This window comes from Echinops telfairi, unplaced genomic scaffold, assembly GCF_000313985.2.
Source record: "Echinops telfairi isolate 266 unplaced genomic scaffold, ASM31398v2 ScPeMD7_7;HRSCAF=31, whole genome shotgun sequence".
Classification (NCBI taxonomy): Eukaryota; Metazoa; Chordata; class Mammalia; order Afrosoricida; family Tenrecidae; genus Echinops; species Echinops telfairi.
This window is the reverse complement of record NW_022103904.1, coordinates 17,619,664-17,643,656: the sequence shown is the minus strand read 5'-3', so window position 1 is coordinate 17,643,656 and position 23,993 is coordinate 17,619,664. Positions and strand designations below refer to the sequence as shown.

Sequence of the window (23,993 nt, the reverse complement as noted above, 5' to 3'; positions counted from 1 at the left end):
TTCCTATCTATACCAGTGTACACCCTCTGGTCTAGCCAAACTTGCAAGGTAGAATTGGGATCATGATAGTGGTGGGTGGAGGAAGCATTTAGGAACTAGAGCAAAATTGTATTTTTCATTGTTGCTACATTGCACCCTGTCTGGCTCATCTCCTCCCTGAGACCCCTCTGCAAGGGGATCTCCAGTGGCCTACAAATGGACTTTGGGTCTCCACTCTGCACTCCCCCCTTCATTCTCTATGGTAAGTTTTGTTCTGATGATGCCTGATACCTGATCCCTTCGACACCTCACGATCGCACAGGCCAGTGTGCTTCTTCCATGTGGGCTTTGTTGCTTCTGAGCTAGATGGCCGCTTGTTTACCTTCAAGCCTTTAAGACGCCAGATGCTATATCTTTTGATAGCCGGGCACCATCAGCTTTCTTCACCACATTTGCTTATGTACCTATTTGTCTTCATTGATCGGATCATGGAGGTGAGCACACAATATGTGATTTTTTGTTCTTTGATGCCTGATAACTGATCCCTTTGGCACCTCACGAATACACAAGCTGATGTGCTCTTCATTGTGGGCTTTGTTGCTTCTGAGCTAGATGGCCGTTTGTTGTTTTTAATCACTTTATTGGGGGTTCATACAGCTCTTATCACAATCCATCCAGGCATCCATTGTACAAAACTGAAGACATAGTCAAAGCCTATCTAATTTTGTAGCATATTAAATTGTAAATGAGTGAAATACAAAATTTCTTAGTGAACACATCACCTGGTAACTATAAAGCCTTGAGCCATATTCTGCAATTACATCATATAATTGCCTGGGTTTTTGAGGAAAATCGTTGCCTTTAAGCCATTCACAATTTCGAAGTCCTATTAAAAAAATAGGTTAGAGTTTTTTGTTAATTGGAAACATGTTTCTAAAATAGTTGATATACATTTAACATGAATTTTACTATGCATGATATACATGATCTTAACAAAAAAAAAATTGGAGTTCTATTTAATTCCACTGAACTAATGTCCACATCAGTAGTGTCTCAAGCACTCTTGCACTTTGACTAACAAGTTGGCAAGCTTACACCAAGTTGCAAATACAAAGGAGACATTTGCATTCATAATAAATACTCCTATCTATATCTAATTCAATCTTAAAAGATGTCAAGGCAATATAGACTGTAATTTCCAAAATGAGCAAAGTATATATCAATTATTATACTGTACACACTGCTGTCTCTGCACACAGGCACTGAAGTGGAGACTCAATACAGCCAGTTGAACTCCTGTGGTCGGGTCTGAGGTAGTGCCGGGAGGACATTTCTGCAAGGAGAGACTGAGGCCATGTAACAGGAAGGTCCAATGGTAGCAGTCCAGATGCAGAAAGGAGCTGAGCCATGTGCAGGTCTTATAAGAAACCACAATACCCAGTCTCCCGGCTCCCTGAGATGAAATACACACTCTAATCCATACAGATGCAGGTAGAAAACAAAGGTCCACTCACTTTGGGGAGGCAGGGAGCTGGGATAGCCAGCAGTGTTGGAATCCACTTGCAATCACAATGGAACACCACCCAGCATACTGCCATTTATAAAATGCTACTGCATGACAATAGCTAGGTTGCAATCTTGGTTCTAATGGTAACATTTTGCTTCAAGCTGGTAATATATTAAAGAGCAATTTTCTGATTGTAAAAAGGGGGTTGTGGTTTGTGATACTGGAAAACTGCAAACTGCATGTTCAACGGTCATTTCTTCAGGAATGATATGCTGAGCAAATATTTGCTTGTCACCGTCTCCCAAGTTGAGTCAACCAAATTTAGAAAAGATGACTTGTGATGTGTGAAGTGTTTGCAAAACAAACGAAAAACTAAGAATTCCTAACTTAGTAACAACTTTTGTCATACTATATAATAATTTTAGGAGAGGAAAACAGCAGTTTCCAAATTTTCTTCATTTCAAATTAAAATCTTTATTATTTTTACAATCATAATATATACTGTATCATACCAGTAACTTCTAGCATGTTCTGTGGTCTCCATTTATAAATGCAAGTCATTTCATTGCGACTTCTCTTATCACCTAAAAATATCCCGTGAAAGGGCTTTAAAAGTAATTAGACGGTAAGACTTACCTATGAGAATAAAGGTCAATATAAGGGTCATACTTATGGAAATCTTCCGTGATCTAATTAACCTAAAAACAAAATTTCAAATTTTAAATACAATACATACCATTAACTTTTTTATTTGTTTATCACATTTTCATTGTGAATTATGTGGAGGTTTCACTTTTCATATAATCAATTTTGTATTCAGTTTAAATTAGATATCAACTAACTCTCCTTAATAGCTTATTCTACACCCTTCCTTTGATTTCTCTTCTCCCTCTTGTAGATTATTATCTTCCTCTTCACCCAAGTTAATACTGGTCAACCCTATAGCCCATTGCCTCCTCTTTCCTCCCGTGCCCTCCCCGCCTTGGTAATATCCAAAGTCCGTGCCCCTAATATGAACGCCTTTCTCTTGACTTTTCCCTTCCTAACAGTGGCCTCAAACAACATTTGCCTTTGGTTAGCTGACTAATTTCACTCAGCGTAATGTTCATCCATGCCGTGAGGCACTTCGTGGTTCCGTTGTTGTGTTCTATCATGCATATGTACAAACATTTCTTTACTCATTTGTCTACCAGTGGACAATTGGGTTGCTTCCATCTTCCTGCTACTGTTAACAGTGCTGCAATGAGCACAGATGTGTGGATGTCTATTAGTCCTATTACTTTTACTTCTTTAGGGCATATAACTGCCGAGGGACTGCTGGATCATATGGGATTTCTGCTCCCAGTTGTTTGACGTAGTGATATATTGCTTTCCACGGTGGTTGTGCATATTTATAATTCCACTAGCAGTGTATGAGGGTTTCAGACTGCCTGCACTCTCGCCTACACTAGCTCTTTTTTATTGTTTTTGTTTTTAATTTAGCTGTCATTGCCTATGTAAGGTGGTATCTCATTATGGCTTTGATTTGCATTTCCTGGATGGATGATTGTGAGCATTCCTTTCAGAAGGGTATTTTTTTTTTTTTTGCCATTTGGATGTCATCTGCAGTGAATTGCTTGTTCACATCCTTTCCCCACTTTCTAGTTGGGTTATTCATCTTTTTCTTATGTTTAGAGACCAATACCTTGTCCATTGTGTCATTGCCAAAAAATTTCGCTGAAGTCTTTGAAGTACATATGTACTGTATCTTATTTCTAGTAGGCTCCATTTATCCACTGTCTTCTACTATGTGTTTCTTTTATTATAAATGATAGTGTGTCTATGCCCTACAATAGTGCCCTTAAGTTTGACATTATTTTCTGATGATTTTTATAATTCTGCAATTTACATTTAGATTGCTGATCCATTTTGAATTCATTTATGTACATGGAGTTTGACATGAGTCCTGTTTAATTTTTCTGCATATAGAGATCCAATTTTTCCAGAACCATTTGATGAAGGACTCTCTCTTACCAATTTCATGATTTTTAGCCATTTGTTGAAATCAGCTGTCTATAGGTGAATGAATTTGTTTCCAGGCTTTCTACTCTGTTCCATTCATCTATATACCTTTCATTACCCCAGTACCAGGCGGTTGTAACGACTGTGACTGTGTAATGGGCTTTGTGGTCAGTAGTGTGAGGTATCCAAAGTTGTTCTTCTTAAGAAATTATTTAATTATCCTGTCTTTCTTCCATCTCCGTATATCATTAGTAATTCATTTTACAAAAAAAAATTTTTAAATGAAGTTAGGATATGGATCAGAATTGTATTTTATTTATAGATTGCTTTGGATAATTTTGATATTTCCATAATGTTAAGCCTTCCTATCCATAAACATGGAATATTCTTTTAAAAAAGTTTTATTAGCACTCCATCCACATAGTACACCATTCAATAGTTCTGTTATATCAAGAAGGGTTGTAAAATTGTTACCACAATCAATTTTAGAAAATTTTCTTCTTCCTTGTACTCATTTTAATTGTCATTTTTTAATTGTGGCAAAAATATACACAACAAAAATTCTCCAATCCAACAACTCTACGTGTATAATTCAGTGTCAATGATTATTCTTTTCATATTGTAAAACCATTATTGATATCCTTTTCCAAATTATTGCACCACCATTAACAAAAACTTAATGTCCCTTAAGCAGACACTCTGCTTTACCCATGGGCCATTGGTCAAGTTTAGTTTCTCTTCTTTTTTTAGTAGTTCTTGATATAATATTCAAATATCATACACTTCCAGAGTAAAATTGCTTTTTTAAATAGTTGTATATACATCATCACAATCAATTGTAATGCTCTCTCGTCCCCCCTGCATTCATTGTTTGCTCTCCAATTTCCCTCACCCTCCCCATCATTCCCCACCCCCATTCCCCATAAACCATTGCATCAATTATTGTCTCTACCGTCCACTCCTCTGTGCTTCATAAACTGGGAAACCTAACAGAAACAATTAAAAAAAATTAAACAGAAAGAATAAGAAATAAAAGACCAGTAACAATATTTTAAAAGCCAGAGAAGAAATTTCTGTCATGGAACAAGTGAGAAGTACTTGAGCCTAGAGCAGATTCAGATTGGGTGAAGAGGTAGGTCAACTGGCCAAGTATCATATTATACAACATGGAATATTCTTCCCTTTATGTAGGTATCTTTTGGTTTCTTGTAGTAGATACACTATTATCCTTAAATATGGACTTAACACTAATCATTACAACCAAGTCAACAAATGTTTAATTGGTTAGTCTCAGTTGAGTCTGTGATTTCATTAAATTCCTAATACCTTTCATTCTTCATCATCTTTAAAATTTAGAAAATATTATTTTCATGATGTTGTGTGTGGCAGCTACATAATCTGTGTCAAATTGTGAAGGGGTGGAGTCTAGTCTGTCAATAAGGTCACAACTTGATGACCTCATTTGGAGGTGCCATGGAGATAAATAGCTCACTGGAGGCCAAATACACTCAATCCTTGCGAGACATTCCTGTTGACAAGCCACATGGAGCAATGCTGATGGCAGCCAGAGCCTTGTAGCTGGCCACGTGGAGACCCCTTCCAGCATAAAATGCTTCCACTACCAGTGGATCCACAAGACTTTACACCCACTGGCCTGTGATCTTCCTCCACTCGGTGTGAGTCTGAAGAGGATTTTACAGACTGGTACTGGACATATGGGCTAAAATTAGACTTAAGGTCTTGATCTGCACTGGCCTGGGATGTTTTCTTAATGTATGATTACTCTTTATATAAAGCTCTTTCCTATACACATAAGAGTGTCTGAATTTGTTTCTCTAGTCCACCCAGAAAACACATTGTGAATGTGTGTGTATTGTTAAGTTTTTGTGCCTGTCTTAAAAACTTATAAGAAGAAAACTAATGAGATTGTCCTAGAGGCCATGAGCTAAAATAAAAGGAAAAAATCTGTCTGATTTAGTAAAAATTATGTATTAAGTTATTCAATTATGGCAATTAAGAACTATCTGATAAAATTAAAGTTGTCATAATCTTCCCTTACTATTTTTATTGAAATATAACTGCAGAAAAGTAATAATTGAATAGTTCATGAACCTTCATACAATGAATATATTAATCTAATCACAAAGTATGAGACAAAGTACATCCTTAGCCCTTCCATCAGATCCTACACCGTCTACCTGCTGAAGATGATTGGTCTCCTGGGGTCATTCACAGCAGAAGGAAACACAGTGCATTCTCACAAATGTTATGTTTACGTCCATTCTTGCAGACTCTATGCCAATCCATCCCATTCATGGTCTCTTTTTTTAGCTGCTGTTCTAATTTGTGATGTCCTTTTTCAAGGACTGGTCTCTCCTGATAAAATGTCCAACATATGTGAAATGAAATCTTGTCATCCTCATTTCTAAAGAACATTCTCATCACAATTCCTCTAAGACTAATATGTTTGCTCTTGTGGCAGCTCATGCTGTTTTCAGTATTTTTCATCAGCACCATACAAATACATACATTCTTCTGAAATATTCTTTATTTTTTGTCCAGTTATCATAGGCATACAAGGTGATTGAAAATATCATGGCTGGGTCAAGTACATCCTAGGTCTAAAAGTAACGTTCTTGTTCTTTAACACTTTAAGGAAAGCTATGCAGCAGATATGTCCAATAAAGTATATAATTTAATTTTTTGACTGCTGCTTCCATGGACATTGTGGATCCAAATAAAATGAAATCATTGACAAGATTAGTCTTTTCTCAGCTTATTATAATGCTGCCTATGGGCCCATTTGTGAGGGATTTTGTTTTCTTTATACTGACCTGTCTTCCCTGCCGAAGACTGTAGTATTTGTTCTTTATGAGTAAGTGCTTCATGTCCTCTTGGCTTTCAGCAAGTATGGTTAAAACATCTGTATATCACTGTTGGTATGCATGTACCTTTATCAAAGTGACATTTTCATTTTCCAATACTTAACCAAAAAAAATAAAGGTATTTTGCAGCTGATTTGTCCAATTTTTGTGTGTTGGTTTTGACATTTCTGGGCATTGATTGTTGACTAAAGTAGAATAAAATCATTGGAAAGGATTCTAGTCAACCTATTCCTTCCAAAGAATATGCTGACCTCAGTTTAAAATATTCAGATTTCCTATCCATTGATGCCACACTTTCATCCTACTTTCCTACCTCTAGCTTTTTGGAAATCATTGGTGATGTCGGATGGATCTTGGCTGAAAGCAGAAAACACCAGAAAGATATTTTGTGTTTTATTGACAATGCAAAGGCATTCCGCTGTGTGGCCCCAAATAGATTATGGATAACCTTGATAAGAGTGGGAATTCCAGAACACTTGTTTGTGTTTATGTGGAACTTGTACATGGATCACGAGGCAGTTGTGAGAACAGAACAAGGTAATACTGCCTCATTTAAAATTAGGAAAGGTGTGTATCAAGGTTTATCCTCTCACTATATTTATGTATGGTATGTGTTGAGCAAATCATCAGAGGAGAAGAAGAATGAGGCATCAGGATTGGAGGAAGGCTCATTAACAACCTGTGATATGTAGAAGACACATCTCTATTTGCCGAATGTGAGGACAGCTTGAACATGAAGATCAAAGATTGCAGCCTTCAGTATGAGTTATGATTCAATGTAAAGAAGACCAAAACCCTCACAAGTTGGCCAATAGGGAACATCCTGATAAATGAAAAGGTTGAAGTTGTCAAGGATTTTCTCTTTCTTGGCTCCACAATCAATATTAATGGAAGCAGTACTCAAGAGATCAAATGATGCATCCCGTTGGGTAAGTCTGCTGAACTAGACCTCTGTAGAGCATTGAAAAGCAGGGATGTTTGAGAACTAAGGTGTGCCTGACCCACGCCATGGTATTTTCAATTGCCTCATTTGGATGTGAGAGTTGGACAATGAATAAGGAAGACCTGAGAATAATTGATGCTTTGGGATTACAGTGTTGGAAAAGAATATTGGAAGTACCGTGGACTGCTAACCAATCTGTATTGGAAGAAGTAAGGCTAGAGCAAAGAAGTAAAGGCTAGAGTGGTCCCTTAGAGACAAGAATGGCAAGACTTCTTTTTACAGACTTTGAACATATTGTCAGGAAAGGCCAGTCCCTGGAAAGGCAGCAAAACAAGAGCAAGCTCCTCAACAGGATGGATTGGCACAGTGGCTGCGACAGTGGCCTCGGGCAGAGAAACAATGGTGAGGATGGCACAGGACTGTGCAGGGTTTGCTCTGTTGTCCTTAGGGTCTCTGGGTTGGAACCTATTTGATGGCACTTAACACCGACAGCCTTTAGGTGATTGTTTTGTTTTTAAACATTGTTTAAGCTTATTCTTTATCAAAGATTTTTTTCCAAATTACTTTCAAATGGTATGGTCACTATTCTATTAAAAGTCCTTTTTTCTTGTGATAATGACCTCCCTTCTGCTGAATAAAGTTTTTGCCTATCATAGTCTTGATTTCCTTCAATATCCTGAACTAACTATCATCATTTAAAGACAATGTTTAGTGCTTTCGTTTAGAAAAAGTGGATACAAAAATGAGCTTGCATCTGAAAGTTTAATAGACATCAAGTCAACTCTGACTCCTGGTAACATCAGGTGTTAGAGCGTAGTACTGGGCCCCATAGCATTTTCCTAGTTGTATGCTTTACAGTAATGCTACTCAGATCAATTGCCCCCCTGAAGTACAAGTATTTATATGTACTGTTTGCTGCCTTGGAATTGGTTCCATGCACGGGAGAACTAAATGGTGCATACCCGTGAATACAGGTCTACTGTATGGAAGGTGAGAATTCTACCACTGAATTATCACTGCCACCTGAAAGCAAGACAAAAAGGATGGAAGGTCTGGTGCTCTACTTCAAAGACTGAGCTCATGAAAATCCACTGAGGTTGGATCACATGGTCCAACCCGCAAATGACCCAGAGATGCACAGAACCTGGCACTGTTTGCTTTCTTGTGCATGGGGTTCCTGTGAGTCAAGGGTGATGTGAGGCTAGCTAATAAACGTGATTTTGACTTCTTTTTCTGTAAGCTGCCTCTTTCATTCAGCACAGTTTGTTTGAGAGTCATCTGTGTCAGAGCCTATATCAGAACTGCATGTCTACTTCTGCCCGAGTAATCGCCCATTGTATGGATGTACCATCTTTTTCATTGATTCATTTATCTATTGATGAACATTTCAGATGCTGCCACCTTTTGGCTGTTGAGAACACTGGTGTGCAGTTTCCTGGTTTTGTTTCCGTTCTTTTGTGTATGTACCTTGGTTTGGGGTTGCTGAGACAGTTCCTTACTGTTTTCTTTAAACATGTCTGCATTCTAATTGTTGTCGTCGATGAGTTGATTCCAACTCACAGACACTCAATGTGTGCAGAGTAGAGCTGCCCCCCAGGCTTTCCAAGCTGTGACAGTGCGGAAGTACATCAGCAGATCGCTTGTTTTCCAAGGCATCTTAGGGGAATTTGAACTGTCTAACTCTTTATTAGTAGTCAAGCATTTATCTCTTTGTGCCATCCTGGGACTCTTGTGTTCTAATAGAAGATGCATATGTTAATTAGTTTTTTCTGTTGACATAGGCTGCTAAGGCAATTCTCATCCCAAGATTTAATGGTCATTGGTTGTCATGAAATCAAAGCTCTCTCAACAGCAACTAACAACAACTCTTTTTTCTCTTAGTAGAGAGACCTAAGCCACTGTACTAAGTAATACATAATGTAGAGATTGAGAGAAAAAGTGAATAAATTGTGAACTTTCAAATTAATGCAATCATCTTATTATTTAAGTTATCTTTTTAAAAGAGACGCTTCCCTTTCATAAGGTCCTTAGATGGCAGAAATATCTTGCCCTCAACTACTTACCTGAAAGTCAGCAGCTTGAACATATACAACAGTGCCAGGGAAGAAAGCCTGTCCATCTTTTCTGTAAAGATTACAACCCAGAAAACTATGGAATAGTTCATCCCTGTAATACCCAGAATCATCATGAGTTGGCATGAACTCACTGGCAAGGGATTTGGTTTTCTGGCCTTCCTTGCATAGCTTTGTCTGTTTCAGTAGAATTAATCTAAATATGTATATATAGAATATACTGTGCCACAGAAAGGGAGAGAAACCTGAAAACCATTTCAAATTATTTTTTCTAAAAAATGAAGAAAGCATGGGTGCATATAGCATATATAATTTCTATAGCATGAATAAGATATTAAGGAGATACATTTGCAAAGTTACATACCAGTTTGGGTCAGGATTTCTGTGCTGGGATAGCATGTTTGAATTCATGTTTGAACTACCAACAGTTTCTTCAAAATGAGTTCTAATAACCCTAGGACACTTTCTTGTCTTTGGCCTTCCACTCATTTTCCCACAGTGCATAACAAGAAGCTAGTAGAAAGAGAACTATCATTCATGTTCTCTTTCTCTCTTATGGTAAGCATGAAACTATAGATAACAATATATAATGATGTTTTTGCTTTTCTTTTTGAAACTCCACGAATGTTTCTCCTTCAAGGGAAAAGCTGTGAGTGAGTCAGTTTGAAATGCCTCTGACTCTTCTATTACATCATTCATCTATGACACATCATAATGGCAATATGGACCCCCATCATCTGCAGAGGTTGTGTGCACACATTCCACTGCCCAAGTGACAGCACATCCTTCTAAACCGAGGCTTAAAATGTCTTAATGTAACATATTTAAAACATGCTAAATAAGTACACACTACTCTGCTGTAAGGGAGCCCTGGTGGTGCTGTGAATTCAGCAGTGTACTGCTACCAGAGATCAGTGGTTCAAACCACTAGCCACTCTACAGGAGAAATATGAGGCATCTATAAAGGTTTACAGTCTTGAAAACCCTATGTGTGATATGGTCAGTATGAGTCAGATTTTACTCTGAAACGGTCAGTATGACTCAGATAGCAGTGGTGGGTTATTCTGCTATACTTGTCTTCCAGTTTGTTGTGCTGTGGTGATTTGTGTGTTATAATGAGGATGGAAGAGGTATTTCAAAATTCCACTGATATTTCAAAAATCAGTACAAATACCTATAGCAAAGAGCTTTGAGTGGAGCTTCCAGCCCAAGACAAATGACTTCTTACACGTTAGCCTTTGAAAATATCTATGCATCTGTGGAGACAAAGGTTCTTTATGTGACCTTTTAACTTTGATCTTTGGGGGGGGGAGGTTGGGGTAAGCTTGCAAAAATACTCACCCATCCTAAAAACAGCTTGAGAAAACTACTCACCTTTGCCCTAGTTTTCTACCCCAGAGAGTTTATTACTTTTATCCAAATTGATTAACATTTTCTCCATAAATTGTAAACCATTTTGTTTTGATACTTTATCTGGTCCTGTGTTGCAGTCTGTCCTGTGTTGGCTATTCATCTAGGTCATCTACCCTTTGGTAGTTAGTTAATTCTTTAACTAAGTCCCTTCCGGTCAAACAATAGTTTAATAAGCAGTTTAGCACAAAGAATTTTGCCGCAGCTATTGAGTTAATTTTGAAAATGATCTTTGTGCAGCCAGTTTCGAAAAGTAGGACTCAAAGGACTGACTTGCGGCTGTGTTTTAGGTTATGTTGCGTGTATTTGGTGATTCTGTTTCTGTATCTAATGACCTTGAACCCTTCTTGCTCTAGTGCTATCTACTGAGAAATTAACATAGCAAATAACTATATAACTCAATTCCACCGGCCCCTTTTGGAGTGCCTTCCCAATATGTTTGGGTGATGTTACTTGATTCAAATTATATTTCCCCACCATCACAATGTAATCCACCACATAAAAAAGACATGATGCTTATTCTGATTAGTATTTGAGATTTCCAAATGTATTCAGAATTCTAACGTTCCCTCTTTAGTACAGGTTCTCTAGAAAAACAAAAGGAGTGAGGCTTATATATTTATATATACATAGAAATTTCTATCAAGGAAATTATAGAAACATTTTTAACACAGTTGGAGAGGCAACCAACTCCCAAGTCCATGGGTAGAGTGTCAGGTAGGAGGCTTCTCCTGATTCAGAGTGGCAATGGCTGATGAAGCCACGATGAGCAAGTCAGATTGCAAGCATCCCATTATTCATGTCTAGTTTGGGCACCATGTTTTTCTAATTTAGACCTTAAATATACTAGCTTCAGCAAAAGGCCCTCTAAATACATCAAATCTTCACAGAGCTGAAGCGATAAATAAAAAAACTCAAAAATAATAGTAGCAGACTTCAAGCCACCACTCTCAAGGAAAGGCAGATGATTAAGAAAGAAATAAAGAACTTCACAACACAACAAATCAGCCTGCCCTCCTAGATATATACAGAGTACTTCAGCCCGACAACAAATTAGACGTTCTTCACCAAACCCATAGTTGATACTTTTAAAATAGACCAAATTCATACACACTGAGATCCTACAAAGCATGAGAAGAATTATAAAACTGGAACATAAGGACAAACATATGGAGACTGAATAACTCATTACTTTAAAAAAGCCTGGGTATTAGTCCAAATAAGGGATGAAATTAAGATGTTCCTTGAACAAAATAACACAATAACACAACAAACCAAAACTTTTGGGACACAGCAAAAGCAGTCATCAGAGGCAAATACATAGCAAGCAATGCACACATGAAAAACAGAGAAAATTGAAATCAACAATTTAATGCATGCCCAACAATTAGAACAAAGGCAACATCATAAACCCCCACAGTAGAAGAAAAATCATAATTATTGCAAAAATAACTGATCTGGAAAACAGAAAAACAATGAGAAAAAAAACAAGACAAGTGTGTTCTTCTATAACATTAAAATTGACAAGTCTCTGGCAAACTTAACAAAGGGAAAGAAAGGATGCAAATATCTAGAATTAGAGATGAAAGGGCACTGTAACAATAGACTGAACTGAAATAAAAGAATAATAAAACACTTCTATGAAAAGCTGTACTCCAAGAAGCTTGATACCCTAGAAGAAATTGACTGATACCTAGAAATACACTATCTACCCAAATTAACACAGATATAACTAGAAAATTTTAACAGACCCATAGCAAAAGAAGATATAGAGAAAGTCATCAATTTATTCCAAATTAAGAAAAGCCCAGGACAAGATGGCTTTACAGGGGAATTCTACCAAGCTTTTACTAAATAACTCAATTCTACACAAAGTATTCCAGAATATATAAAGTGACAACAAACTCCCCAATTCATTTTATGAAGTGAACATATTCCTGCTATAAAAACCAGACAAAGCTCCCATAAAGATAGACAAGTACAGATCAATAACCCTCATGAACATGGACACAAAACTCAACAATATTCTGGCCAACAGAATCTACCAACTTATAAAACAATAATTATAATAACACAACACAACAAGTGGGATTCATCCAAAGGATGCAAGGTTGATTAAACATTAGAAAAAACAACATAATTCGCCACACAAAAAAGACAAAAGAACCATGTGGTCATATCAATAGATGCAGAAAAGGCATTTGATAGCCAACTCCCATGTGTGATTAAAAACAATAAAAATAAAGAGGCTTATATCAAGATGTAATTATATATCAAGAAGGCATCCTATCCCAGTCCAACTTAAGTCCATAAGTCCAATGCTAGTCCACAAGACCTTTTTCAGACTCATGTAGCAACATGCTGGCGGCATAGAATGGGGAACCAGGAAGTAGGAAGATCACATACTGGTGGATGCAAAATCATGTGGACCAAATCAGTGGAAACAAGCCTATTAGGGTCATTGGCAGAATCCCAGCAAACAGAAAGACACAGAAGCAGAGAAAGAGGGAAATCCCAGGTTCCCCACGTAAAAGAAGAACACAGCTTCAACAAGCCATCCTCAGGCTATGACCTGATTGACAGGTTGGATATCCACCTCTGTACTTTCATAAAAACTCAAGTTGACATAAAATCATCTAACTACCTCGACACTCAGGTTGTTGCCTATCACCCCTCTAATTGAACTCCCATCTAATTCAACATTGTGCTAGAAGTTTTAGCTAGAACCATTAGACAACAGAAAGAAATCATAAACATATATGTATATCATATGTGTGTATGTCTCTGTGTGTGTGTGGTGTGTGTGTATCCCAAGGACTCCAAAAAAAGATTGTTAGAAAACAAGGAATTTGGCAAAGTAGCAAGGTACAAGATTAACATACAGAAATCAATCCAATTCCATTATAACAGCAACAACAAAAACTCAGAAAAAGACATCAAGGAAACAATACCATTTACATTAGCTACACAAAAGACGAAATACTTAGGATTAAAAAAAGAAAAGAACAAAAGACCTATACAAGGAAAACTATAGAACACCACTACAAAAAACCAGGAGACCTACAAAAAGGAAGAATATCCCATATTCATGGATAGGTAGACTTAATAGAGTGAAAACATCAACCCTATGTTAAGTAATCAATAAATATAATGCAATTTCAACTTAAATCCCAATTTCAGTCTTTAAAGAAATGAAAAGACAAATAACCAACTTCATAGAGAGAGAGAGAAGAACCCTTGGATAAACAAAAATCTCACAAAGAAGAAAAATGTAGGAGGAGGCCTTGTACTACTGACCTCAAAAACCTGTAACAGAGCCATCACTAGTCAAAACAACCTGGTACTAATAACAGACACATAAGTCAATGGAACAGAAATAAAAGCATCCATCCACAGGCAACTGATATTCAATAAAGGACTGGAAAAAAAACCCCACATTAAATGGGGAAAAGGCACCCCGTTCAGCAGCTGGTGCTAGAAAAACCAATTACATTTGCAGAATGAAGAAGACCTACTTCTCCCTTCATGCACAAAAATGAACCCAAGATGGATTAGAGACCTAAGTGTAACTCCCCAAACTATAAGGATCCTTAACGAGAAAATTAGGACAAATTTAGGTGACCTACTACAGCAGGGAATACACAGAATACCAAGCTTAATATAGGAAGCACACACTGCTGAAGACATAATAATTGAGTGGGACTTATACATATCCAGTGAAGGATCATCATGACTGGCTTATTTTTACAAAATGGAAAATTTAATTCCTCAATGCACAGATTTCCTATTTGTATGGAAACTTTGAATATACTTTAAAACCGTATTGTTTGCGATCTGCCTGATCTTATGATGGGGTTCCAAAACACACGTAGAATTGCGCAGGAGCAGACAGCAAGGCAAGCATCAAGCACCTTGCTCTGAGTTAGTGCACCCACTGGCATCTCCTGGGTAGGTGCTCTCTGTAAATATCAAGTGTACAAGTGGTTTTCGCGTTTCAAAAAGGTGAAATGCTGATTGATGACAAACCTCATTCCGGACTTCTGTCAACTTCCTGAATAAATGAAAATGTTGACTCCTAGTGCATTTGGAGTTTGTCCCACCAGGTCAGACTGTTAATCAAGCTTTCTATTTAGAGTTTCCGTAAAGATAGTGTAATCGTGTGTGACAAAAAAGGACCTGATTTGTGGCAGACAGGGAACTGTTTTTGGCACCAGGACAATGCACTTGCTCACACAGCCATCTCAGTGCGGCAGTTTTCAGCAAAAGTACCATGCCTCTGTTGCCCCATGCTCCTTACTCACCCGACCTCACTCCAATCAATTTCTTTTGTTTCTGTGAATACAGAGGGACGTAAAAGGGCAGTGATTTGATGATGTATAATAAGTGAAGAAAAAATCCGGGAGGTGCTGTCAGCCATCCAAACAGATGAGTTTGAAAAATCTTTCCAAGAATGGAATCTCAGATTTGACAAATGTATTAAGTGTAATGGAGGGTACTTGGAAGGTGATAAGGTTGTTTTGTTTTTTAAAAAAAGTTAGTTTTGGCGGAAAATCCATTTTGGGGGGGTACCTCATTGTATATAGGTAATTAGGCAATATTTAACAGAAATATATAAACAAAGCCTTGCACTATTTTTCTTTCTTTAAAATTTTTTTTCTAGATTTTTGTTTAATTCTGAAAATGCATATGGGGAAACCGCATTACACACAATTGCCTCAGATTTTGTTCTAGCACAGGAAAGTTTTTTGTTGAGTAACTTTTTGACAACTTGTGATGTACAGTCCATAGATCTGAAGGAATGGTTGTGATTAATAGCATGAAAAGACATAAGTCCTTCTGCTGATGCTAATTTCTTTTCTTCATCTCCATAAGTTGTTTTCCCAAAAAAATTCCTGTTTTTTGGAGGAAGATGCAGCAGTATTTAAATATCTTTTATGTTTCTGTGTCTCCAAGTGCTTTGAAATATCATTCTTCCCGCCATGCAAAATAGAAAATTCACCATTACATTTCTCACATTTTACCATGTAATCGCTTTTGGTTAGTTTAATAAAAGGAAATCCACTTCTTAGATCATCGTTGAATTTGCATCCTCTTTTCTTACTCATTATGTTAAAAATCTAAATTATCTGAATAGCTGATTTGTTGACATCACTTGTTTAACTAGCACTAGCACGCAGTATGATGCGCATCGTCTGAGAGACAGTTACAAAATGTTTTCGTCGTTGCCTATGCCAAAAAATGCCATTGTTCATTAAATCCAAACAATGGTGGTCGAATTCTAACAACCCAGGCGCAGGGGTTCCTGCCGTTGCCACGTCTGCCAGCAACTTGTGCCCTGCACATTTAGTAACTTCTTGGTCTTTTGTTCTTATTGCTGACGATGGACCAGGTTGGGGCTTTTTTCTCACATACCAGATGACCCTGGACGGTTGGACAGACCTCAGGATCCGTGTGTGGCAGGGCTCAGAAAACACCCAGACCCACGCGACCGCTCACTTTCAAGCAGCAATCAGCCGGGACCAAACTCCGCTTGGAAAGGCTGTTTTTCTTTTTCAGTGAAGTGTTTCGTTTTTTTTATGATAATGTGGTTTACAGATACTTAGTTTATGGATACTTAGTTTTAGGAAATTAAGCTGTTAGGGGTAGTTATATTTTATTAAATTTGTTTAAAATTAAACTAAGAGAGAACATGCCAGATGTGTAATTTTTACCAGAAACTATGAAAATATTACAGAGACAAAAGCCAGCTACAATACCCCAACTATCAAATTGCCAATATAACACAGCTTAGAAAAATTTCACTTTACAAATTTCAAACATGAACCTAGCTGTCTTAATGGAGAAAGATGGGACTTCCTACTGCCATAGAGTTACAGTCTCAGAAACACACGGGGGCAGTACTCCCCTGTCCTATTGGGTCGTCGCTATGAGTCAGTATTGGCTGAATGGCATTGCATGAGTGAGTGAGATGCACATCAAGAGATCCTACCAAAAGAGTAAGATTAAAACCCACAGATTGGGAAAAAAGAACCTTTGGTAACAACACAACATACAAGGACTAATCATTAAAATATATAGAATTTGGTAACATCTCAAGAAGAAGAACACAAATAATTTAATTAAAAGGTGGGCAAAGGAAATGTACAGAGAATTCACCAGAGAATGCACTCAAATGGCTAATAAACACATGAGTAAATGCTCATGATCACTGTCATCTGAGAGATATGAATTAAAACAACAATGAAGTATCACCTCATATCACAAAGTATCACCTCATATCCACAACAATAGCAAAATTTTTTAAAAGCACAAATGCTGGAAAAGATATGGAGAGACTAGAACGTTTATATACTGCTGGTGGGGTTACAAACGTATACAACCATGTGCAAAGCAATATAGCACTACCTGAAACAACTGTGAAGAGAAGTACCATATGACCCAGCAGTGCTTTTGTTGGGCATATTCTGCAGAGCTACAGATCTATGCTCCCCCATGTTTATAGCAGCACAGTTCATAATAGCCGGAAGCTAGAAACAACAGAAATCCCATTGTTGAAGAATGGATAAAGAAAATATGGTACATACACACAAAGCAATACTATGCATTCCTGAAAAAAATGGCGTTGAAATCATGAAACACCTCATGACATGGAGGGATACAGAGATCATTATGCTAAATGAAGTTAAGTCACGTCCACGGAGCCAATGCTAACTCATAGTAACCCCCTATGGGTTTACCAGACTGTAACTGTTTGCAGGAGTAGAAAGCCCAGTCTTTCTCCCATGGAGCTGCTAGTGGCTTTGAACTGCCAACCATGCAGATGGTAGCCCAATTCCAAACCACTATACCACCAGAGCTCCTATTAAATATAGTTAGTCTATCACAAAAGGACAAATATGGTATGAGTCTACTGCTATAAACACCAAGATGAAGGCAAGATTTTGCTCTCAGGAAATGTAATCTTCCAATTCGGTCTCCCAAGAACTGAGGTAGAGAACCTGTGTAGTACTCATGAACAATATGTACACATCTCCCCCTTTATATGCACATCTTAAAAACCACTTTGATAGAGGAGACCTCAGCTCAGCTGGAGTCAGTTTCTGAAGGTAAGCAGGGAGGGAGAAGGCCATTCAGTTGCTGACATACCACATGATCTTAAAGTTACCCCAAATCAACAGAGGAGAATATTCCTGGTACTATTTCCTAATTGGACTATTTGACCTAGTTTCCATCCAGCCATAGTTTCTACCTGTGGTGACTCAGGTAGTATGTTACAGACTTCTGGGACTTTAAACCCAGTCCTCTCAAGGCAAGCAACATCCTCCACCACTCACACCAGAGGTTTCCATGTGAAAACCCGACTAAGCCAACTGGGCTTTACTTAAAACTCACCTATAGCAGATTTAAAGAACTGACGCACTCCTTTAGGCTTAAGGCTGAACCGCCCTATTGTAAAAAGAAGCAGATAATTGCTAGCTTAGGTTATGACATTGGAGCTCGTTGCACTTTGGGTGGTGCCTAATGAATGGTGGCCCAGGATTACAATATGTTCACTATTTTTATGGTCTCCTTGCTTTCTTATAGCATGTAGTAGTCTGGTAGGCACAGTTTTGCCTTTGTGAGTGACTGTTATTGAAATATTTGTCCTGAAACCAACCCCCATCATTCCTGTAAATAGTATCCAGTCACTTAAGAGTTTTATCTGTACAAGTTAACAATTCATACATTGCAATGTGAAAAGCCATCTCTACTTTTCTCAACAATGTATTAGATTCTATAACACTGGCTTAAATAGTAACATTACGTTATTATTTTAAGATAGTTATCTTATATTAAGATAACTTATGTCCCAAGGGGATGATTTATAATATTTTCCATTATAAAATGATAATGATGTCTCTAAAGGAACCTCAGACATTTATAAACTATAAATATATGATTGGACTTTAGACTTGCACTTAATTCTAGCTCCATTCTAAGAACCATTAATTAGTTCTTATGACATGGCCCTACTCAATACTCACCTTCATGAAGAGATCACTGGGGTAGTGTAGCAAAGTGTAGTGAAGACCTAAAGCCATATTTTTGTAGGTCATCTCAGTTAATTTATCTAATACTGTATTCTATTTCTCATCCATTATAAATGTCTGGAGATTTAAGGGCTTGCAAGCAGCAACCCCAAGTAAAACAGTTGGTCTCAGTTCATAGGGAACATCAAAAGAAGGGAAAGGCAGGTGGAAGAAGAACTAGACTCCCTTTCTGATTACCTCCATTAACAGGTGTCTACTTTGCCATATAGCCAGAAGAATCAGATGGTGTCTGGCACATTTGTGATCAAGAAGTCTATAACAGAAGCAGGATCAAAAGGAGAGAATTATAAAATCATTGAAATTCTCTAGGTTCGTGGAATAGGGATGGCACAACCAGGTTATCCATCCGTAGGTGTCCTTTTTGAATCTTGAAAGAACTAGTTTCCTGATGTTGCTTTAAGGTCACACAATATAGTTTGCAAATTAATGGAGAACATTTTGCTTTATGATTTGGGGCCTTTGGGGGGAAATATGTGTGGGCAGTTTTGAGTAGGAAGAATTCCAGGTCTGATTATTTGAATCTGTAACAAATAGACCTTGAAACCCTAGTAGTGCTTTTATATTCAGATAAATTAACATAATAATGACTTATTAACCCATGTTCACTGTCACTTTTCTGAGCACCTTCTCAGCTTTTTTGAGTCTACTGCTTCTGATTTTATCTACCCATAATAAAATATTATGTTACATTAATTTTTGGTATTATCCTAATCATTTAGGCTTTTTACACCATCTAGGAACTAACTACTCACCCCTCAAAAGCAAAAACCAACAAAACCTGACTGCCACTGAGTTGATTCGCACTCACAGTAACCCTGTACAAAAGGGGAAAGTGCCCGTAGGTTTTCAAGACTTTACTGACGTAGAAGTCACATCGTTCTCCCCCACAAAGCAGTTAGTGGTTTGGAGTTGGGTTAACAGTTGCGGTTAACAGACCCTTGTGTAACAGGAGCCTAGCAAGCCTCTGCACACTCACAGCTAGTAGGGAGTCCGGGGCGGGGGTGGGTGATTTCTTTTGTACCATGCCCAGGCAGGATTCATTTCCTTGCATGAAAGGCATATCCCAGTCTTTTATTTTAAGGTGGCTTGGCCATACTAGAGTCACCTTGCGTCGGGATCTACTGGCTGGCAGTGTTTTGTTGCTTTGGGTTCCACTTGCTTGAATAGTGTTACCTGTTGTTCCGGGCTGATATACGGGGAAGTGGGTTTTCCTTCTGGGAAAAAAAGGAAGAGAACGATGAAGAGTCAGTCTCAACCCCTACCTGCCCCACTCCCGACAGCAGCTGAAAGCTGGGTCCACAGCCCCATCTCAGACTTCCTGCCCGGGCCCTGCCCTGCGCAGGTGACCGGTAGCGCCTCCTGTCCGTGATTGGCTGGCAGCTGGGCCACGAGCTCCCGGATTGGCTCCCGGAGCCACCGGCCTTTCAGATTGGGGTTGCCCAGCGACGGGTGTTTTGGTTCGGGCGCCGAGTGCCGGGAGTTTGGGCTTTGACTCTTCTGCCTATACAAACTCCAGCCTCGGGGCGCTGGGGGCGGCACTCTGGGAGACACCTTGGAGAGTGGGTGAGTCGGGGCGGGGGTTCTGGTCTTCTGTACCTGGACCAAAGTGTCAAGTCCAAGGTCTGAGCGCATCACGTAGTTTGAGCACTGCGCGAACTAGACTTCCGATTCACCCAGTCCACAATGATCTATTACCCAATTTACAACTTGCGTGTGGTGTCTAGTATAGCAGGCAACACCTACCAGGGGAATGTGGGGCTCACTTTTCCAGCTGCCGTGCCTGGCGGCGGGTCAGCACTGGTAGTTACTGGAAGGTGCTCGAGAAAGCATCACCAGCGCGGTCTGCCTGTTCTCTTAGCAGAGCTCCTGGACCCCAGGCATGAGGAACACAAGCAAGGAGCTGCAAGGCGCCACCAACCGTTACGCGCCCTGCGGTGAGTACCTTTCCCGGGAGCTCTGCTGGAGGTCGGGAAAAACGAATTCCTTTAAGTGGAAAGCGGGGAGGAACGAACGGGACAGCAAGATTAAAAGTTATACACTTAGAGAAATCTACCAGACTGCCCCGTGTGCCGGAGTGTTCAGGCAAAACAGAGGGAAATATTTAAAATGAACTCAAAAATGATTTTCAATAAGAGAAAACCAATATTGCCTATTAATGGCCTCAATCGCAACAATGGGGTGTCTTTGAAATTTTCTTTGTAGTACTCTAACCTTAGGTAATTCCTACAACCTCCTCCAGCCCCCCTCAATGTTGGCTTACGTAATTTTTTCCAGCTGTCTCCTCGCTTGTTTCATCGATTATCTCTAGTTTCTAAAGCAGACTCCAAACAAGTGAAATCTATTCCCTGTTTAAGTGGCAGGAAAACCGACAACATGGATTCAGTTGAGAGCCCTCCTTCCTACCATTCATACACTCGTTGTCTTACTTGCCAGGGTTGAAGTTGGGCGCCAGCGAAAGAAGACGTGGGATGCTGGGACCTGTTTTTCTTCCTTTCCACTTGGTGAAGGGAAAGGGCTAAGGAGCTGAGCTGGGAGAGATTCTTCTAGCTCAGAGCTGATTGAAAACCACCATTAGTGACCCTTGACCACACTAGCAACTGGACAGGGAAGAAAGCCCAGCCCTGCAGAGCATGTCCTGGGTGCTCCGGGTGTGCACTGAAGCGTTTCAGACTTTGTCTCGATTGATAATGACCCTATCTGGAAGAATGGCACTAAACAGAGTAACGCAGTTCTAGTGCATTTGACCACCTAAGTATCCTATCAGGTATCATAAACCTTGTTTTATAGTTGAGGCACACAGGGTTTTAAGTCACTTGCTCACAGTCACACTCCTAACAACCAACAGTGTGGCTCTACACATAGGTCTGCAAACTTATTAAAAAACCTTTGTACTATAGCCCACAATCCAGGATAAAGTGTGGGTATCTGCTTCTGCAGCCCCATGGATCGTTCCAGCATGTCCAAGGGACAGTATCACCCACTTTGGGAAACACTGCTCTACAGCCTGCGCTTTCACTTGCGTTTTCTGATGCCGACACTCCTGAAAGACAGGAGCTGGTGTGTTTCTCCCGAAGCCTTCATGGTTTACAAAACACTGTACTGTGGCCTAGAGAGCTGGGTGCAATTTCCTGCTGAGGGATCTTAAGTTGGTCTCTTATAACCTCTGTTTCTTCATTAATAAAATAAATAAGATAAAGGTACTAATGCCTGGCATATACAAAGTGAATAAGATCAGTATCATATACCTCACTGCCATCAAGGCGATTCTGACTCTTAGGAACGTTCTATAGGGTTTCCAAGGTTTTAAATCTTTATGGGAAATAATTATGGGAGCACTAAACCTCATCCTTTTCCCTTGGGACAGCTGGTGGGTTTGAACGGCCAATATTGCTAGAGCTATGCTTATAAAACAGTGCCACCAGAGCGCCTTGGTATTATACAAGGGCTTCTGATTTGGGATGATAAATGCAAAGCAATAATTATGTGTGTGTGTGTGTGTGTGTTTTGAGTTGATTCACACTGATTCCTGCCCTTTTTTTTTGAGTTTTGGCATGCATATTTATAAAATGGTCAGACAGATTGGAGTTCAGTGTGTGTCTGCATGCACTGAAGCTTCCAGTAATGAGAAGGTAGAAGATACACTGTTCTCTGTGGATTAATTAGTAATGAAAACATGGAGAGGAAAAGTAACCAAGCATCGAATGCCTTTGCTTCATAAGAGAAAATATTTGAGTTGAGTGTGGTCAGAATATAAAGCTGCTAAACTCCTACTCCTGATTAAGTTGGTTCCCTGTGATCTTCTGTGCAGTTGTTTAAACTTTTTGCAATTTTTTACTACTTTTAAGACTTGCCTAATGTAGATTTCGTTGATGACTGAAAATTATGTGTCTAAAAGATTTGCCATGCTAAATTCAATGTAGTGCACTCAGCTATAGTTTTAAGTAGAGATTGAATGTCTAAGCTCTTTGCTTAGGGGATGATTGCTTCTTGTTTCTGAAACAATTGTATGCTTGCTATTGTTCGAAGCCTTTGAATTGGCTTCAACTCATAGTAACCCTCTGTCACAGAACTAAATATTGCCCAGTTCTCACCATCTGTACAACTATTGCTATATTTGAGCCCATTGTTTCAGCCACTGTATCAGTCCATCTCTTTAAAGGTTTTCCTCTTTTGTTTACTGACTCCACTTTCCCAAACATGCTGCACTTACCCACTTACTGTCCCCTCCTAATAGCCTGTCTAAAGTAAATGAGATGAAGTCTACCATGCTTGCGTCTAAGGAAGATTCTTACTGTGTGCTTACAATAATTCATTTATCCAACACCATTTTCATGTGCATCTTTCATGAGCAGGACATGCGTTCGACTCTGAACTTTATGAACTTATGACAATCAATTTTAATAAGTGGTACTACATATAATGAGACACTTGTACCACATCAGTGACATTTTCTTGTATTTAAAATTCTTTCTGGAATTTGTTTCCAAAGTTTTCCATCAGATTTGATTTTTACCCCCTCTGATACTTGGATATTTGGTTTGCATAAGACACTTATTGCCTGGATATCCCCAGATATCTTCTCTCTGTAGGCTCATAAATAAACACTAGCAACTCAAAATCCCTGGGGTTTGGCCAACACCTGTAACTCCTGACAGTAGCTCCCCTAAATGTCTCCAGGGAGTGTTGTGGGCGGTCTCACCCCAGCTGCCTAGGATCTGTCTGGACTTCTGGAGCTGACAGGGCCACTGCGGGAATGGCATTTCCTTGCCAGGCCCATGGTCAGTTTCCCTCCCATGGCCATGCTTGATATGGGTCACGATTACTGTTGGGAAGAAGCAGAGTTACTTCCTTGGTTCCCCCTCCCCCATCCTTTTTGCCTACTGGTGTGCCAAACTTCCTCTTCCTGGAACCTTTTCCTAGAGACCCTGAGGTCTTTCAGGGAAGCCAGACCCGGTCATTTACAATGAAAGATGGTTTACTCCAGCATGTGGTTGCCCTAACAAAGTTAAAAGTTAAAAAGTCTGTTTTCGGAAGGACTTCAAGTTAGTTCTTACCAATTTAGTCATGACTGATGAAGGAAAACTGGAATGGACCTGAATTTGTAAA

General features: G+C 39.0%; 2 protein-coding genes across 4 annotated transcripts in view; one reads left to right on the top strand and one right to left on the bottom strand.

The window, feature by feature from the left end:
* SUN3 (Sad1 and UNC84 domain containing 3) overlaps window positions 1-20,519 on the bottom strand; it is a 50,416-nt gene extending 29,897 nt beyond the window's left edge. Inside the window, exons 1-5 of the mRNA XM_013006001.2 lie at window positions 20,150-20,519; window positions 19,993-20,101; window positions 9,752-9,805; window positions 2,123-2,184; window positions 762-865 (exon numbers count right to left, since the gene is read on the bottom strand). Of these exons, the coding sequence (XP_012861455.2) occupies window positions 762-865; window positions 2,123-2,184; window positions 9,752-9,805; window positions 19,993-20,101; window positions 20,150-20,519 (699 nt within the window). The remainder of the gene's footprint in view (window positions 1-761; window positions 866-2,122; window positions 2,185-9,751; window positions 9,806-19,992; window positions 20,102-20,149) is intronic.
* Window positions 20,373-23,993, top strand: part of CUNH7orf57 (chromosome unknown C7orf57 homolog) — a 39,764-nt gene continuing 36,143 nt past the window's right edge. The window contains exons 1-2 of one of the 3 annotated variants that reach the window (XM_045286382.1): window positions 20,373-20,450; window positions 20,749-20,821. In XM_045286382.1, coding sequence (XP_045142317.1) covers window positions 20,767-20,821 — 55 coding nt within the window. In that variant the 5' untranslated portion in view covers window positions 20,373-20,450; window positions 20,749-20,766. Of the gene's footprint in view, window positions 20,451-20,658; window positions 20,822-23,993 lie in introns of those variants that run through there. The other 2 variants (XM_045286381.1, XM_045286383.1) reach the window with 2 other exon arrangements.